Below are 20,299 nucleotides of genomic sequence, written 5' to 3'. Positions count from 1 at the left end.
ATATTTGACAGTATAATTTAAAAAGTATTTTTTTAAGATTACATCATATTTTAAAAAATTATATTTCAGAATATATATATATATATATTCTGAAAAACATTTCTAAATCTAGAAAGATATTCTAAGATGTGAATCCGGAATATATTTATAAATACATTTCTATAATTTGAAAATATGTTTCTATCTGAAAATACTTTTTTTACTGTAAAATCTATACTATACTTTTGAAAAAAAAAATTCTAAAGTTTATACTTCAAAAGGATATTTTCAAAAATAAAAATATTTTCTAGTTTGTACAATTCAAAATATATAATTTTTAGAATCTTACATAAATACCTTTCGGATTGGATGTTTTGGTATGCATCTTTCACCAAAAAGCACATCCAGTTTCTTTTGCATGTTTACAGCCCAAATTAGAGACACTGTTATTAGACATGTCACTTTGAGACTCCGTGCAAAAAATTTATAAACATGCAAAAATTTAAAAAAGAATCACAAAAAAAAAACATTTTCTTATTTTTGCAAAAAATTTATAAAGACTTTTTTCTTAATTTGTAGCACACTCCTATGACCTTTCATTTTCATGGACAGTTTATATGTGTGTATAAACCCATCATTCACCACCTCTTTCATTCATAGTTTATATACATGTGTACCAATAAATCATCCCTTCCTCTTTTCTATATTTGATAACCAATTAGCCTTCCATTAGTCCCACCTCAATTATGGAGAAGGGAAAGGACAAATAATTTATAACTAAAAATGGTAAAGAAATAATTGTATTGTCATGTTGTATTATTCTCAGTTATGGATTACTTTATAACCACTAATAATAGGAATTGTTCACACCCAACTAATGTCAATAAAATTTACCTGGTTCAACATAGTTTTAGAATTTTAATGTTATATATTCTCCACTGTTTATCATTAATCTGTTTTTTTTTTCCTCAATTTGTCAATCTCTCATTTCCCAACAAAAACTCTCAATTATGGAATATTCAATTACGACAGACTAGAATTATACAAATTTATGTCTAATTTGATTTGAAACAACCAAAAACACTATAAAACTCCATGGTTGTTGTTGCTTGATGTCGCACATTTGACCTGAATATGATCCTTATTTTGTTCATGAATTAGATCATCCTTGATATTTAAAATCACATGAAATCTAATCTAGTAAGTTTTTATAAGCATATTACCAATAAATATGATTTTCTTTTACATTTTAAAGTACATTACAAGTCCATGTCAAACAATTTGTTACATCAAGTAGGTGAACTGAATAAGGAATGCTTAAAATTTGTTGAGTTTAAATACAAATTCAGGTAAACATAATCACAGACAAAGATGATACAACCATGGAGGAAACATTATAACAGCCATGGAGAAAACATTATGGTAAGAAAATAAAGCAACAAATACACATGTAATCTATCTATTATCAAAGCCTGAAGCTGCAAAGATTCATCCATTAGTCTTACAATACACAAAGAAAAGAATCAAAGAGGCTTTGCACCACCACCATTCTCCTGTGCATTATTGACTGGAGTTGAAGAGCCACTCTTTTTAGAGCCACTATGGCCTGTGATTGTCCTTCCCATGAACTTCCCTGCCTTGCTCAATCCACTGCTAACGGCTCCAAAACCACTGCCAACTAGCCCTGCTCCAGCACCGATGCCACTGCCAACTAGCCCGGCACCGGCCACAACGCCACTTCCCATAAGACCGGCACCGGCCACAACACCAGTACCAACCAGTCCAACACCAGATCCTAGTGCATCCATTGTGCTTCCTATCATTCCTGCTTCTTTCATTTTCTTCCTTTCTTCTAGTATCTTTTTCTCTTCTTCTAGTGCAGCCAGTTGTTCTTCCTTGTTAAACTGATAGTATAAGACCTGAAATTGAAACATGATTTCAACCAGGATTGCCACAAGTGACCAACATATAGGAGGGCATAAATTATCCAAATGATGGTAAGATCAGAACATATGAAGGGAAGAGAAAAAACTTTATATACACCATGCAGAGCTCCATAATATTGTCACTGCCAAGTACGTCAGATTATTAGAAGTACCTTTATTGTCAAGGTTCCTCGATCCTTCTTATCTTTCACCTTCAGTGTATCAAGTGATGACAGCAGCCTCAATTCCATCTCCTTTTCAGTTTGTGAGTCTAGATCATTAAGGCGTACCTGAACTATTCCCAATCGCTTATCTTGCCCAATGTCTTTATCAAAAACCTGTTTGAGGAGTCATGGACATCATTTGTGTTAATTGCCTTAAACAAATCAAATTATAGAAGCAGTTTAAGTTGAGTTATAGGGAGAAAAACATTAGATTTCAAATCAAAATAATAACTGCAATAACCCTGTAAATATGGATAAAATCTTGGGCTTCAACCAGGCTAAACAAAGACACAACCTCTGTCAATATTACAGAAACAATCACAAATTTTTGAGAAGTCAGTAATCAAACATAGATTATAATATATATCACTGATATATAGAACTGCCACTGGTGGAAGATCCAAAATTTGTTGACTTGAGGCAACAAGATATACCAACAGAATTTTATGTATTAAAGAAATTCTAGTTTACAACATGTATGGTACAGGATCACAATAACAAGGTTCAAACAAATTGAGCTGTTAAGCAAAAGTAATCATACTTAGAAAGAAGTATGCAGTATGTTTCTAATCCCCGTGTCAGAAACAAGAGCAGGTAAATAACCAGATTTTTATTTTCAAACATATTGAGCATATATGAAAATATTTCTTTCCAATTCTTCAGTAAGTAATTGGCTTAATTTAAGGGCATATATTTATGAAAACAAAAATGTCACAAAATGTCCCTAAGAAATGAGGCAGAGACTTCAGAATAAAAAGGAGATAAAGTATTGGTATGGTAAAACCTCTAGAATGAGTGATTGGGTCTCCTTGTCTTCTGCAATCAACTCAAATCTCTCATTCCAAGTAGGATTCAAGTTGTTATCAACAACTTTGGTTTTATACTTGAACAATGGTCGAATATGCACAACTACATACGGATCTGACTTTCCAATCATTTCCATATTCTTCAAAGCAGTCGCTTTCACTACAGTCACTGAAAGTTTTCCTTGGGGTTTAAGCTCCAGCTCACTGCAAGAAAACAAAAAAAGTGCTTTTTATGCTGTGTGATTGTAAACATATTTGAGCACTAACATTGAAATTGACATTCCCAGTTTATTTCTTCAAAGGTAGGGTTTAGAAGAGGTTATTTGCTGGAAAGAAGTGGGAGAAACACCTGCTTACTTACATGAGAGAATCTCATAGTGGCAGATTGATTTTCTTAAGGCTATATTGTTGTTTTGTTGCTCACACAAATTTCAAAATCAAATGTAAAACTTTGTTAAAAGGATATAGCAACATACCTATTGTTTTTTTTTTATCTGCAGTCACAAAGAATAAATCCAAAAGGATAAACTTGATGATTCACATTTACCTTAGATCACAAGGAATACCACCAAGTGGAACCACAATCCTATGGGGCCATTGAAGCATGTCAGTAACAATTGAATTCACAGTATCCTATAAAATGGTGGGTAAATGTTAGAGTTATGCATGCTACTTCAAAGATGCTCCCAAGGGAAAGATGCAGTAGACAATAAATGACTCACATCAATCATATCTGAGATTCCAGGAATAGCTGTTAAACTTCCACCAACAGCTTTCAGAGTATAGTCAATCCTTGGCTTTGGCTATATTTAAATGGAAAAGTCAGAATTCAGAGAGTAAAAATAAGTTTAGTGGGTATCATGTGGCAAGGCTGATACAAGTTTTAAAGAATAAACTAAAATACACATTTAGGCCAAAAATAGAACAGTTTTTGGTTATTAACAGTAGTTTCCCCCATTCACAATCTTTGAAAAGTGTATTATCCTAATAATGTCCCCAATTAATCACTCTGGCAATTCACTTAAATTGATATCTAAATACATTTAACACGTTTAATATGAAGGGACACTTCATCCACCTTTTTTGTTTTTTTTCTTAATCAACCTTGTCATTTTATCTTTTTCCTTTACCTCAGCAAGTAGAGCTACAACAACAGCAGAAATGCAAGGGATCTCTTCAGAAAGTTGGAATATAACACGGATAATGGTGAAAACCTGTAGATCCTTCAACTGAAACCAAACGCAATAATAAAACTCTAATGTTGACAAATTGTACAAGGAAAGTGATGAAAATCAAGGGAAAAGTACACTGACAAGCTAAGTCTTACCTGAATAGGGATTGATGCAACAAGTGCAGCCTCAACAGCCAAAATAATACTAGGATCACCACCCCAACGGAAATCAATATCCATTATGATTTGACCTTTGGTAAGACTCTGAACACGAATCCCTGTATGGATGAAGAATTATGCATATAAAGATTATTAATTTATGAAATGAGAGGAAAACTTGATAAAGGGAAAGAAACACAAATAATTTTAATCGGTTTTATTGAATGCTAAGCACCTAAGTCCGAAGTAGAATAACATTTTCATCACTTATGTCGAGTATGAAAAGAAAGATTCCATAACCACATTAAACTTAAGATTTCTTTTATTATCCATGTCATCTAGTTGCCTTCAGACTGAATTTGTTAAAGATAAATAAAAAGAGTAATTCTGATATAAAATAGTCTAGATATTTTTCAGATTAAAAAAAATAATTTATGTTGATTTAAAATCATAAAATCTCGCTTTTTAAAAACAGCTGATTTAAATAAGATTTCAATCATAGTTTCAGAACTTTTACAAGATTTTAGATTCTTTTAAGATTCTAATCATCTTGAAAAGATAAAAATGTTGGAAATCCCCTATTTGATTTAAGATATAGCCAAATCATAGTATATAAGTGTATACAAACCCCAATTTCCAAACTAACCTTGTGAGGTTGAATTAGTTCTTAATTGCTTTATAAAATGGTATTATAATGAATCCTACCAAAGTCCATTAGGCCTATAGTGTCACTCACTATTAGGCCACTATAAGATCACCCATAAATATCGGGTCCCACACAATGTTCAATCCTTGACGAGATGAGTTATGTTAGAGATCCACATCAACTAAAGATATGGTTAACTTTTGTAGTATATAAATGGATGTAAACTTTATCTTTCAAACAGATTTTGCAAGGTTTAGTTATGCCTAAATCATTTTCTAAGAGAAACAAATACATTCAAAACTATGGAAAAGTAATTCTTTAGTGAAAAAAAAAAAAGAAAAGCATAAGATACAGACCAATGATTTTTGATATATGTTCATATGTTTGGTTCCACCTTATAAGTCCATAGTGGAATAATAGATAAAGGCCCCCTATATATAACTATATACTAAAAAGATAGAAATACATATGTGGACTTCGTTTTTCAAATTATATTAATATTTGACTCCTACTAGATTTTGCAATTGATAAATGAATTGAAAATGTAAAATATATATTGCAAGAACAAGTAAACATGTAAAAAATGATAAGGTTTATTAAATTATTAGAGTTAGCAAATAACATAAGTCTAACAAATCTCAAAAAGATGTATGACATTGTTCGTTCAATTTTACTTGTATTATTGTTTATCATTCGATTTATGGTCCAAAAAGAAAAGAAACATACACACACACACACAATATGTACATGTAACATTTTTATAAAGATTTTATACAACTTATGAGAAATAGAGAAGATTGGGAGAAAATATCCCTTGTGTGTTTAGCATACACATAGGGTAATTTATTTATATTGTAAGATATGGGCCAATGCCCTTAATACAGAATAGACTAAGCCCAAATAACAGAAACACACATCTTAACATCTAACACTCCCCCTCAAGCTGGAGCATATAAATCATATGTTCCAAGCTTGTTACAAAGATAATCAATTCTAGGTCCTCGTAAGGACTTAGTGAATATGTCTGCCAACTGGTTGCTTGAGTTAACAAACTTAGTCTTGATATCTCCGGATATGATTTTTTCTCGAATGAAATGACAATCAACTTCAATGTGTTTGGTTCTCTCATGGAAGACAGGGTTAGAGCTAATATGGAGAGCAGCTTGATTATCACATATAAGTATCATGTGAGTGACAACTCCAAATTTCAATTCACTAAGCAATTGTTTAAGCCACACAAGCTCGCAAGTAGCTGATGCCATAGCTCTATATTCTGCTTCTGCACTGGACCTTGCCACAACACTTTGCTTCTTACTTTTCCAAGATATCAGGTTGCTACCAATAGAGACACAATATCCAGAAGTAGACCTCCTATCAGAAGGGGAACAGCCCAATCAGCATCTGAATAACAAATAATTTTTGTATCGTTGTTAGGGCCATATAGCAAACCTTTTCCAGGTGATCTTTTAATATACTTCAGTATGCGAACAACTGCATCCCAATGGTCTTCACATGGGGAGTTTAGAAATTGACTCACCACACTAACTGCGAAGGAAATGTCAGGACGCGTAACAGTAAGATAGTTTAATTTACCAACTAGTCTTCTGTACCGTTCAGGATCTGAGAAAGGCTCCCCCTGATTTGGTAGGAGTTTGATGTTAGGGTCCATAGGTGTCTCAACAGATTTACAGTTCATTAACCCTGTTTCCTCCAAGATGTCTAACGCATACTTCCTCTGAGATATGACAATACCATCATTGGATTGTGCTACTTCAATACCCAAAAAGTACCGGAGTTTGCCAAGATCTTTGGTTTGAAAATGATGACAAAGGTGTTGTTTCATCTGAAAGATGCCAAGATAGTCGCTTCCTGTGAGAACAATATCATCGACATACACTATTAAGTAGATACATCCAGCACTCGAGTGGCGATAGAACACTGAATGATCCGCTTCACTGCGAGACATACCAAATTGTTGAACAACACAACTGAATTTACCAAACCAGACCCGAAGAGACTGTTTTAGGCCATATAAGGATTTGCGAAGACGACATACCAATCCAGATGACTCCCCCTGAGCAACAAAGCCAGGCGGTTGCTCCATATAAATTTCTTCATGCAAATCACCATTGAGGAAAGCATTTTTGACATCAAGTTGGTAAAGAGGCCATTGGCGAAGAGCGGCCATGGCAATGAAGAGGCGAACAGAGGTCATCTTGGCCACTGGAGAAAAAGTATCACCATAATCCAAACCAAAAATCTGTGTGTAGCCTTTGGCAACCAGTCGAGCTTTCAGACGATCAATCGTGCCATCAGGACCAACCTTGATAGCATACACCCACCTGCAACCAACAACAGACTTTCCAGATGGTAATTGGACCAGCTCCCAAGTTCCACTTTCCTGTAAAGCACGTAATTCATCCATCATAGCTTGACGCCAACCAGGATGAGTTAAGGCATCACTCACAGATTCGGGAATTGACACAGAAGAAATGGATGAGAGACAAGTATAAAAAGATGGAGATAATCTGTGGTAATTAAGAACAGTATAATGGGGGAAAGGGTTACGGGTAGAGCGTATACCTTTACGGAGGGCAATAGGCAAGTCAGACTCAGTTGCTGGAGCCGGAGGAGACACATGAGGCGGCACCGGAAGTGAGTCATGAGGGAGACGATTACGGCGACTATAAACCTGAAGGGGTGGAGGTGAAGGATGATCCTGTGGTGAATGAGAGTCTAAAGAAGGAGAAGACAAAATGGGTGGAGCATCACCAGGAGGATCACATATAAGAGGAATATCAACAGTAACAGGGAGAGGTACAGAACTAGAAGATAGATGTGAAAAGTAAAAAGAAGACTCATCAAAAGTGACATCAGCAGAGATAAAATGACGATTGAGGGAAGGGGAAAAACACTTATAGCCCTTTTGTGACCGTGGAAAACCTAAGAAGACACATTTGTGAGACCTAGGAGATAACTTATCAAGACCAGGACTAAAATCATGAACAAAACATGTAGACCCAAAAACTCGAAGAGGTAATGGATGTAGAGGGTCTTGAGGAAATAAAATAGAATGAGGGATTTTGTTATTTAGGACGGAAGATGGCATGCGGTTGATAAGATAACATGCTGTGAGAACTGCATCACCCCAAAAACGTGAGGGTACTTGACCATGAATAAGAAGTGTACGAGTTGTTTCAATAAGGTGTCTATTCTTGCGCTCAGCCACCCCATTTTGTTGAGGGGTATAAGCACATGAGGTTTGGTGAAGAATGCCATGAGAAGCCATAAACTGTTTAAACGGTTGAGAAAGGTATTCACAGCCATTATCACTACGTAAATTTCGAATAGAAACCCCAAACTGTGTTTTTATTTCATTGAAAAAAGATTGAAAGATAGAAAACAACTCAGAACGATTCTTCATTAAAAACAACCAAGTACATCTGGAATAGTCATCAATAAAGATAACAAAATACTGAAAACCTAAAATGGACTTAACACGACTAGGTCCCCAAATGTCAGAATGAACCAATGAAAAAGGAGACGACGCCCGTTGTGAGACACTACGAGGAAAGGAACTACGAGTATGCTTCCCTAACTGACAAGACTCATACGACAAACTTGATAATGTGGACAACCTCGGGACAAGTTGTTGTAGTTTGGCAAGACTGGGATGACCGAACTGAGCATGAAGAAGGGATGGTGACTCCATGACAACGCCAACATGTGAAGAAGGGCGGAGATGATAAAGGCCATGAGACTCACATCCTGTGCCAATCATGTGTTTCGAACTCCGGTCCTGCAACCAAACAGAATCTTTAGTAAATGAAATAACACAATTAAGAGTACGAGTTAAACGACTAATGGACAATAAGTTGAAGGGAGACCTAGGGACATAAAGTACATGATCAATGGATATGGATGGAAAAATATTAACAGTACCAATACCATGAGATGAGACTCTAGACCCATCAGCCATTGTTACTGAGGGTAAATTATTCGGACATGACAAGGAAGAAAACAAGGACTTGTTACCAGTGATATGATCGGTGGCGCCTGAGTCAAGGACCCAAGGTCCGAGGGAGTGAATTAGACCAACAAAAGGTGTACCTGTACGTGCAACAGATGCAGATGTAGTGGAACCAGAGTGTTGATGATCCTCATACCATTTGAGAAATTCGTTAAAGATTGCAGGTTTGTCTACGATATTAGATGAAGTAGGATGGTCTGCAGACGGTGATCGAGGAGGTGGATCAGAATTTGCCATTGCTACAGGTCGAGGAGGACGTCCATGGAGAGCATAACATCTATCAATTTTGTGGCCTAACTTGCCACAATGGTCACATTTTGGACGTCCTTTACTTGGCTTGCGAGACCGACTTCGATCATCACGTTGAGCAGCCATAACAGAGGTATCATCAGTATGAGGGGATGTCTCAATGACGGGTTTGCTCGATATACGCAAAAGAGCAGAACAAGTAGAAGTAAAGTTGGGTATGACAGGAGAACCCAAAATCTGATCACGGACATGAGAAACATCATCAGAGAGTCCGTATAGTGCCAACAACATGAAGAACTTTGACCGTTGTTCCAATTCTTCAGCAGGAGTGGAAGCAGGAGGTAATATATCATTAAAGTCATGAAGAAGGGCATGAATTTTACCCAAATATTCTGCCATAGGACCAGGATTGCGCGGACCAATAACAGTTAATAGGTCCTGACAAACACCATAAAGACGCTGAGTGTCATTTGTGTATAACAACTTCGCTTGTGCCCATACTTCTGAACATGTTTCATAGGATCGAAACATTTGTTTCAGGGAGGAGTGAATGGTGGACTTTATAACAATGCATAACTGAGCATCAATTTTCATCCAGCGGGAAGTGTCATCTATGGGAGCAGTAGTCACATTTTGAGTAAGATGATCTAAGTACCCTTGACTCTTCAACCAAAGTTTGATGTCGGACGCCCATGTTGCATAATTTGTGCCATCTAACTTGTCAATGGACAAGTGTACATTCACATAATTGGTATATATTGAAGGATCAGAAGATGAGCCACCAATAGAGGTGTTTGTAGACGAGGAAGGCGCCATAGAAAGGGAGAAACCCTAAAAATTCAAAAGTGCTCCGATTGACGCAACGACCACAGATCCAGAAAGAGGGCGAGGAGGCGATCACGGCGGTGCTGATCGGCGGCGGAAAGCTCCGGCGACGCGCCGGCACGCGCGACGGTAGCGGCGGCAGCGGCGACTCTTGCGGCGGCGCGTGGGAGGTTCGTTCGCCGCGATCTTCGTATGACGGTGGTCGCCCGGTCGAAACGATTCCGATGGTGTGGTCGCCGGTCGATTCTGGAACTCCGGCGACGGCGGCGGCAGCGGCGATGGCGGCAGCGGCGATGGCGGCAGCGGCGACGACAGCGACAGCGGCAATGATGGGTGCTGGAGACCGTGGAGTTGACTGGAACTATTCCTGTGCTCTAGATACCATATGAGAAATAGAGAAGATTGGGAGAAAATATCCCTTGTGTGTTTTGCATACACATAGGGTAATTTATTTATATTGTAAGATATGGGCCAATGCCCTTAATACAGAATAGACTAAGTCCAAATAACAGAAACACACATCTTAACATCTAACACAACTTTATTTCCTAAATTTTCTCCATTTTCTTTTTCTTTCTATTTATCTCTCTCGTTGTGTCTCCTAATACATCTCACATTTACTCTCTCCTCTTCATAGCCCTCTTACTAAAGATGAATACACAACCCAAAATGTATACAACAAACATTTCGAATAATGTTCAAGACTTCTATTTTTCCCTTCAAATTTCTCAATTAAAAAACAAATAATCAATGTGATACTTTCACTTCAATAATAAGGGAAAAAAGGAAAATATTATTAACAAAATCATACTAATTAAATTCTTAACTACTCTATTTGTAACAATCACTTTCTCTTATAAAAGGAGAAAAATCTTATGGAATGAATGTGAAGATTCTAGGATATGTTTTTGCTAACTACCATGGAGATATTAAGATATTTTTATGCTAATAATCCCCTATTTAAAGCACGTTCTACATTATAGTTTGAATAAAAAAAGCAACAATTTCATTCGTTCATGAAAATAACAAAATGATATAGTTAACATTTACTGCACAAGTATAAGCATTATTTTAATCTTGTGGGCCCTAGGCTGTCACTACCAAATGTGCCCAAGGTCAACCTTGGCTTCATGTTGAGGAATTAATTCTGGGTCCAAATTTGATCATAAATTAAATCAACTTTAGGTAGTTTTTATGTTGGATTAAAAAAAATTACAACTTTTGCCAGTACCCTTTGCAATAAAAACTACATCCAAAAACAGAGATCACATCACTTCAAATGAATTTTGTAAAATAAATTTCATTCAAAAACAATTTTGTCAACTATCGCCCAAAACAGTTAAATTATTGATCCAACTGGTAATTGAATAAATTACTTATTTCCCCAAATTTAGAATGATAAAATGGAACAGTGTATATATATATATATATATAAATATGTTATAGATATTATGTAACTAGTTAAAAACATCCCGGTTTCCTCCCTCTAAATAGCTTCCAAATTGACTTCCATCATATTGATTTCTCACCCATCAATACCTCGGTAGGAAGCAAGACACCATATGCAGAGTATCAGTGTATTTACAAGTTAAAAAAATCTGTTTTCTTAAAAAACATCATTAGCTCCAAAGTTTTGGTCATGGCTCCAACACTGGTCTAACAAGATTTTTGCTTTCAAATTATGGATTGCAATATATGAACGCATTTTTCTTTTATCTCATGGAATCCAAACAAGATTTTTTTTTCTCTATTAAATTATTATTTGTTGATAGAAGAATATTATCAGTGGACAGAATCCAATCCCAAAAAAAATATAAATCCTAAACCCAAAGGGCAAAGAGATACCCGGGAAAAATAGCTATAATCTTCTAACCAAATTGTCATGAACAAAAAATTGGTAAATTTACTAGACAAAGATTGTGCAGAGGAATTACTATTGATTGCTACCTTCTATTTTTGGGGCCACATTTCCAAGTGAGAGTTTGCTGAACTTCAATGAAGTAATTCCAGGTGGTCTGTACTCTTCTAGCAGTGGTTCAACAGATTCTCTGATCACCAAAGTTGCAGCCTGGGCAAACAAAATCCATCAATATCAAATTATGTATTTAAGTGACGAAGGAATACAACTCCAGATACTTGCAAGGAAATTTAAACCAAAACGAAGAGAAGGGGGTTGTGTCTAAGCATGGCATGGTTCATATTGAACAGCACATAATTAAATACAATTTTTCATAAAACTTTTCAAAAAAAGATTAATATACATAAAATGAGAATATTTGTTGGAAATCTTAATATTTGGATTTGAACATAAATCAACCATAAAGATTAAGTCAATAATAGCAGACAATTTTTCACTTATATATTCTGTTTTGATCATATATCTCCAAAGGGGTTAGCAAGGAATGGGTGGAGACAAGTTTGTCTTTGTCCTTATCCGACAAAAAATCTTGATTAGTTAAAGAACAAACTTAAATTAAGCTATATTTTATAATATGTATTTGAAGTACATAATATCTTTTTAGATATAACATCATGTCTAACAAAATATTATCAATTAAATACAAGTTTATTATTAATATGTAATTGTTATAAGTAAATTTACATTTTAAAGTAAAGCCTTGGCTTGGGCTTGGGCTGAGGATTGAATATCTAAAGTGTAAAGTTGGCATGACCAAAAATCTTTTGATGGCCAAATACTGAGTGACTCAATAAACTCAACAACAAACAATTTCTAGGATAGACCATAATATAATCTTTAATTTATTCAACCCTAAAAGTTAGCTCAAAGATAATTGAGTATATATATATACATACATACATACATATACATATGATCATAATCATATCTCTAATTGATAAGGTATCTCTAATAAGAAATTAGAACTATAAATATGGGACATTGGATTTTATTTTAAAGGTAAAAATTAAAAGAAAACGCACATTGACTACTTTAAAGAGCTTTTAATCTTGCAGTTAACTCGTCATAAAAATGGGTGGGGTTGGACAACTTTAAGATCGGTTGAAAATTTCACCCTATCAAGTGGGTTGCAGATTGGATAGGATTGACCAACCAAAATTTGAAACAAAAAGTTATAAAAAGGCATGATTCATAAGTTGGCATACCAAATTTTATAAAATAAATAAAAAATATAATGTCAAAGTCACAAATTATTAACCTGGTAAATTGTCTAAATAAATATAAGTATAACATGAAACCCTAAAACTTCATTAGACACTATGTTTAAAAAATAATATTTACTAAAAGCAAAATATAACCAACACACTAGATTTCAAACCTGTGTACATCTATACTACTTAATACCTTCAGATAAAATATGAAATAAACCAATCCAACCATTAAGTTGAAAGTTCTTACAGACTAGATAAACATAACTACTAGCTTCATCACACTAATTTATTCTGACGAATAATATGCTATGAAAAAGATAAATAAATGTTATTACCAGATAACAAATTAACAATGTCCAATTTATGTGAAAATTAATCCTGTATACGTAATTAGAAAGATAATATCAAATGATTCAATGGTTGAACTTATTATTGGTACACAACTTTTCTTGCATTTCTATTGGTAAAAAAAGATTCATGAACACGTGAAAACTAATACTTAAGGAAAAAATTTCTTTCGAACTGGAGTATTAAAAGCAACATAGTCCAATACTAGAATTCAGAAATTATTCAAGCTTAACCCCATAAAGTCAATTTGTAAGGTAAGGATTTGACCAAGCTATATAAGCTCTATTTAAACCATAACTCTAGTGTAATGAAATTAAACACCACTCTTGAGCCTATAACTAAGGCAGTCCTAAAGTTGTCCCAACTAAGGCATGATAGCTGGTGAGGTCACAATTACAGAAATTTTCCAACACTGACTTCACTGGCTTGCAGGATATAGTAATGTGAGTGGTTCAACAATAGATCTAGGATAAACTCCAATAACATTACAGAATTTAGATTTAATATCTAACTCAACCCTTATAATGAAAGGACTGCCAAGACTTTATAAGCTTTAAATGTCAGACTAAACATCACCCTAGAGACTGCAAACAAAACAGACTAAAGAGACTGTTACTAAAGTGGACGACGGGTAACCACAATTAAGATGACTTCTGAACAATAAACAATCTAATTTTGACCACAAACAGTATAAACAAAATATTTTTATAAAATAGCAATCCCAACTAGACATTTTGGGAGCTTTTAAGTTCAAACATATAAAGAAAATCTTGTAAACTGCCCAAATTGTTGTAAATCATCATACAAATACATTACAGTGTGCAAGCATACTCACTTCTGCCACAAATGGCCAAAGTTTGGTCAGTTTCTTGTTTAGCCATTTCACCTGTAAGAGCCCAAGCAAGGAAATGTCAAGCACACTACACAATCATATTAGAATAATAGGTACACTATATGAAGTTCTTTCAAACCCACCTGTTCATATACAGGAAATGATATCCATTCAGGCAAACTTTCACCACAAATTTTCTTCAAATCATCTCTGCTAAGGGATGAAAGGAGTTTAATGTCAGCTGCCTGCAAAGCAAATAAATAATGAACAGTGTGTTTAGATATGGAATTTTAAGATGGTAAATCAATTTTATAGAGAATTTGGAATGCTATATATATTTTTTGGATAAGAAATTTTAAAAGAAACTGTAATTTTAAAATTCCATGAATAATTAGATTTCTTAAAATTAAAGAATATCAAATTCAACCTAGAAAGTAAAAATTTGAAATTCTTCGTATTTTCAAATTCATGTGTCTTCTCTACCCTACTCTTGGTTAGAACATCGTCAACTTGACTAAGATCAAGACATTATTGGGATGACTTTTTTTAATTGATGTAAACTAAAGTTTTTCTATTGATGCTTATTTAAATTTTTAGGATTACTGTTGTTGTTGTAGACCACGGTTATTTTCTCGCTCGATATCAGCCAGGGTTTTATCAGCCAATTTCAAGGAGGCTATTTTCTAGCATATGACATTTATCGTGGCTATTTTTTGTTGATGTTTGCCATAATTACTTTCTTATCATTGACAACGATGTTATTCTTTGTCAATAGTATGGCAGGATTTCTTTTCTAATGCTTAATAGGAAAACTTGCGGTCAACATTAACTAGGAATTTTTGACTCATGTCACTCGGGGAAATTTTTCAGCCAATATTGATCAAAAAGTCAATAAGACGTCAAATCAAGAAACAGCTTCATCAATATTAGTTGAAAAAATCTTGACAAACTATGACCAAAAAATAACATCAACCGGTATCAACTAAAAACTATGATCAATATTGATATATTTGAATTATTAACAATTGTTTGATATTTAATTTTTTTTTCATTTTGCATTTGGTGGTAATTGAAATACTTTATGCAAATGAGAAAAATTTTCAACAAATTTGAATTGCCTTATATAAGCAAAATATTTGAAATCCGGTACAATTTTAAATGAAAACAATTCAAATTTAATGTATTTGAATGTCTTAGAAATTTTGAAATTCCCTATCTAAATGTAAGGTAAGACTAGAAAAGAAATGTTTAAACAAGATATCTGTTTAAACAGAACATATGAACAGCTTAGAACTCAATTTCAGGTTTCTCCTCTCTCTTTATTTCTCATTCCTACATACATTTCAAAACTGATGTGCTCTGTTCAAACCGGAACATTTCAAGTAATTTTTGGTCCTTTGGTTTACTTTATTGATTGATAAATTTTCTTTTGAGATTTAGTTTTAAAAAAAAATAAGGCTGAGGTTTAGAATCAGAACCACACATATGGCAATTTGTCATTAGATGACTTACACTTTTCATGCATTCTATATCAACTCCTTTATAAATATCAAAAAAGGGAACTTATTTCCACACATCTCATTTCTTTCCACCATTTCATTCCATTTACTCACAAAAATACTAACACACATTGAAATCTGCATCCCTTCCCTACTATATCATTTGCCATTTTTATAATGAAATTTCATCGTAATTTTTAATCAATCTAAAGTGACAGAATAGTCAAGCAATTACCCTGAAATTTCGAGCAATCTCATTCTTGAGATCTCATTACCGTGTTTAAATTTCCACAACTTAACTTTTTTAATATAAAAAATTACTTTATTAGAGAGCACAGAAGAATACAAATAGGGACAGAGATATACTGCAGACAACAACACATCTGAAGATTCAAGAATGCAGTAAAGCTGCAGTTCTTATAAGTCAATGCAAGCTATCAATGGAAACAACCATGAGAAACACCAAAAAAAGGCCACAGACATAATCCTATTTCACAACAAGTTCAAGGGCAAAGAAACACTCTTAAAGTGTAAGCATGTTGTATAAACAGCACACGGCTGCAAAATCCATAAAGATTGTTTCAAGGGAAAGTGGCTATAAATAAACAGCAATACAGTTTTGAGCTTCCTTCATTTTTACCATAACCTTTATTCTAAACCACCAAAAAGGGTTCCAAACCAAAGCTGTGAAACACATTCACATAATGCTTATCTAGGAATACTTCAAGATTATTTCAATGGAAAGTGGCTAATTTACAATTATCAGGAGAAAGGGCCACCTGAGGCCTCTGAATATGCAACATGTTGTCTGTATTAATCTTGTTAAGTACCACTAGACCTAACCTTTTGAGGGAGATTTGGACTTCAAAATGGACTTGCCAATATTGGGAACTTAGTTTCCTAGAAATAGAGTTTAGAAATCGAAAATAGGATCTACAAGAAAATCTTCCAGAACAATACAAAGTCCAAATTGTTTTGTCTTATGAACAAGCAAAGATAGATTTGAGTTGAGCATGAATAAGAGGTTGTACTTCACTAACCTATCTATTATAAAGGTGAGACAGTAGCCAAAGGAGGCACTAACTAATGTAAGGTCTATTCGGTAAGTGCAACATCGTTATGACTTGTTCACTTCTCAAGTCCACATGAGAAAACAAAACTGTTGTTCATGAAAGAGGTAGAAAAAATAATAGCATCACAAGTTTAAAGTTCCACAAATCTCGTTTGTTTTCTTTAATGTTGTAATAGAGTTTAATTGCAACATTTTCATATAAAGGGGCATTTGAGTATTTCAATCATAACTCATAAAGCTAATTATAGTGTAAAAATTTAATTAGGGTCAACCGGTTATAAACATAATTAGCGTAACACATGTTATTATTTTGACGTCCTAATTCCCACATCAGTTGTTGAAGGCAATGGAAGATTGTATTTTACTAACCAAAAGAAAACTAACCAGTACTACTACTCATTAGGTTTTGCTTCTGCATTTTACTGAACAGAAAACTCTGTAAATTGTTGAAGCATCTCCTTTTGAGCCATGATGTTTCATCCTCTAACTTTTAGTATTCATCAATCAAACTAGGATCGTTTCCCTATGATCCATTTTCACATTGATTACTTGCACCACACCCATATGATAATCTCTATTATAACCCACAAGTGGATTATTCACACCCCCCTGAACCCAATCATCACCAAATTTTATGCTCTATTCACAACATTTTTCCCTATTGATTGCAAAACTGAAAAATTCCCCCACCGTGATGTTCTCTATTCATCAACATTTTTCCCAACACAGCCTAGTTTATAAAATCCTCACCATCTCTCAAAACACGAATCAACAAAGCAAAAGTCAAAGTATGATTGAACTGAAAACAAAAACCATCATCACCCATACCTTTGCAATTCTTTTGGCGCTTCGGTACCTCATCATGCGTGCCCATCCAGCCATCAATGCGATGCCGAACACCAACCCCATGAAAATTCCAGAAAACAAACCCATCTTCCGAGATGCCAAACACCACCTTTCCCCTTCCAACACCAAAAACACAAACCCAAAAGTCAAACCAGAGACACCCACATGAGAAAAAGACACAAACTCAACCCTCGAAACCGCAAAACAAAACCCAAGTCAAGCCAAAAACCAAACTTTCAGTGAAATTCGAGTAAAACAGCCCAAAGGGTCTCACTTTAGAAGATGAACGCCAATTGGAATGAGATTTTGCAGAGAGACCAAAAGTTGGAAGCAAAAGAAAATCCCAAAGTGTTAATTTTTGTGGTAATGGTGGGATGTATGGACAGGGATTCCTTCCAGTGTCGTGTGAGTGAGTTTTCAAAACTGTAAATTATGCAAACCTTCTCGTTTCTAACGTTACTTTCAGTGTTGTGGGTTCATCTTCTCTCCCTCCACAAGATTATAAAAAAAGCATTAAAAGCATTGTAGCTGACTTGTAGGGTCTCCACATCTTCAACATTGTTGGCATTCTTAAATTTATTTATCTATTCATAATTTCCCATCACTGTAAAATTATTTATCTCTTTGACCTCTTAAAATTATTTTCATTCATTCAAATTTTTAATAAAAATTAGAGTAAGTTTATTAACTCAAAAAGTTAAATGTCACAGATTTATTACAAGCCTGATGCTAAAACAAAAATTGTTTTACACTATCCACAAATTAGACACATGTTGGTATAATCATAATAAAAATCTTATCTTTTATTACATTTCCTAAACATTACAATTTGTGGTGAATCCTTCCTTTAATTCAAGACAGACTAACTAAATGAAAAGAGAGTGATACTAGTATTTTTTTTGTTCTTATGAAGTTAACAAACAAGGTGGAAGAGCAAAAGTCATTTTCTCTTCATAATTTTTAATAAATTTTATCTTTTTATATACATATAAAAGTTTAAACTTGACAAAATAATTTGTGCTTTATAAGTTAATTTTTTAAATTAGATTTGTGGGTGTTGACCATTTGGTTATGAAAAGAAAAATCTGAGAGTGAAAAATGAAAGGTGGTATTTCCAGTGATTTGATGACACTTGGAATTTGTCTCTTTCTTGCTCCTCTCACAATGTCTTTGTCCTATCATATCCGCCAGCCTTACCAGTTTTTGGGGGAAAATCATGTGTTACCTTGACTTTTCAGACCAAGTTGTTTTCTGAATAGGGTTTTGAGGACCTAAATTTGCCTTTACCATTCATTATGAACCAGTTATTTACATTTCTTACAACAGTTTCAGATGCTCCTTTTTCTGTTTTTATTATAACTCATAAATTCATCAGTCCCTTTTATAACTTCACATTGTTGTCCAAAATTAGATAACACACAAACTCAGAAGTACTTCTTTTTAAGTTTAAAGAGTATTCAATAGTTTTAATTGTACCTTATTCAAAGATATTTTGTAATCATTGTCATTTTTCAACTGTTTTTCTTTAATGAAAAGGAACAGTTCTTTAAAAAATTACAAGTAAAAATTATTTAAAAGTACTTTTGTTTTAACTTCAATTCTGTTGAATTAAATAAAGGTTTCACAATCAAATTATCATATATATTTTAATGATCATCAGAATTTTAGTTGAAAAGGTGTATGGCATATTTAGATGTATAAATGAGAATTAAATGGTCTAGATTATTCTTTTCAATATTAATGTTCTACTCTTAAATTGATCTATATTGTCAGGATTATCAAATTCAAAATACCAGTTACTATACTTTTAGAGTTAAAAAAATTCCAATACGTTTTCTCCTAAAAAGTGTTTTAATAAATAAATAAAAATATGTATAAATTATCCCTAATCTATATTTCTGAATTTTTTTATTAGATTTTGTACAAAATGCATTGTTTGCAAATTTAAAATTTAAAATTCAATTTTCAAACTCCTTCTATACAATAAGGTTGTGTACTTTTAATATATTTTTGGCTAAGATGATAGGTTTTCTCACACACAATATATATAAATCTAAAAAGTATTTGAATAGTATATTGTGTGAAATATTTAAATACATAATACGGTTTATTCTATTTTCAAGATAGAAAGTTATAATTTTAATTCTAAAAAGTTGAATTCCGAATTGTGTTTGAAAAAAAATTAAAAAATAAGTTAAAATTTGATTTTTCTTTAAATGGAATTTTAAACTAGACTTCTTAATTTCTTTTTCTTTTTCATTTAAAAGAAGGAAGAGATCTTTGAACAGAAAAAGATATTGCAGAAAATTACATAATAGCTTAGAATATAATATCTGGTCTGATTAAAAAACTCACTAGATTTATGTAAATATTTAACATAATATATTATTTGGATAATTTTTAAATCGAATTGTGTTGTTTGAGAGGAAAATTCGACTAAGATAAGCACAATATCATGTCATGCCCCCAATTGCTTAACTATTAAGGTGCATAATGAAAAGAGACTATGCATTTTAAAATAGTTTATGGTGTGTTTTATTATCGTGAAAAGTTTATGTG

At 33.6% G+C, this 20,299-nt stretch overlaps 2 protein-coding genes across 3 annotated transcripts; both read right to left on the bottom strand.

Annotated features, from left to right (window-relative positions):
* Window positions 1–1,277: 1,277 nt before the first annotated feature.
* Window positions 1,278–18,314, bottom strand: LOC124841485 (calcium-dependent lipid-binding protein-like). 2 transcript variants are annotated; one of them, XM_088105694.1, is made up of 12 exons: window positions 18,181–18,314; window positions 17,723–17,856; window positions 14,467–14,568; window positions 14,327–14,377; window positions 11,962–12,082; window positions 4,262–4,383; window positions 4,065–4,163; window positions 3,657–3,737; window positions 3,482–3,567; window positions 2,913–3,138; window positions 2,078–2,242; window positions 1,278–1,898 (listed from the first exon to the last, which is right to left on the bottom strand). In XM_088105694.1, exons 2-12 carry the CDS (start codon window positions 17,825–17,827, stop codon window positions 1,503–1,505), a joined length of 1,554 nt encoding a protein of 517 aa, XP_087961820.1. In that variant the 5' UTR covers window positions 17,828–17,856; window positions 18,181–18,314; the 3' UTR covers window positions 1,278–1,502. The 2 variants fall into 2 exon arrangements, with proteins under 2 accessions (XP_087961820.1, XP_087961819.1); XM_088105693.1 differs by lacking the exon at window positions 18,181–18,314 and adding an exon at window positions 18,015–18,174.
* On the bottom strand, window positions 8,386–10,042 carry LOC148203157 (uncharacterized). Its single transcript, XM_088105695.1, has 2 exons — window positions 9,021–10,042; window positions 8,386–8,709 (listed from the first exon to the last, which is right to left on the bottom strand). The coding sequence occupies exons 1-2, from the start codon at window positions 10,003–10,005 to the stop codon at window positions 8,672–8,674; spliced, it is 1,023 nt and encodes a 340-aa protein (XP_087961821.1). The 5' UTR covers window positions 10,006–10,042; the 3' UTR covers window positions 8,386–8,671.
* Window positions 18,315–20,299: the final 1,985 nt, after the last annotated feature.

This window comes from Vigna umbellata, chromosome 2 (genome assembly GCF_029865625.1).
Source record: "Vigna umbellata cultivar VRB3 chromosome 2, Vumbellata_1.0, whole genome shotgun sequence".
NCBI classification, from domain to species: domain Eukaryota; kingdom Viridiplantae; phylum Streptophyta; class Magnoliopsida; order Fabales; family Fabaceae; genus Vigna; species Vigna umbellata.
Note: the sequence above shows the minus strand (reverse complement) of the source record. Positions and strands in the feature narration are given on the sequence as shown.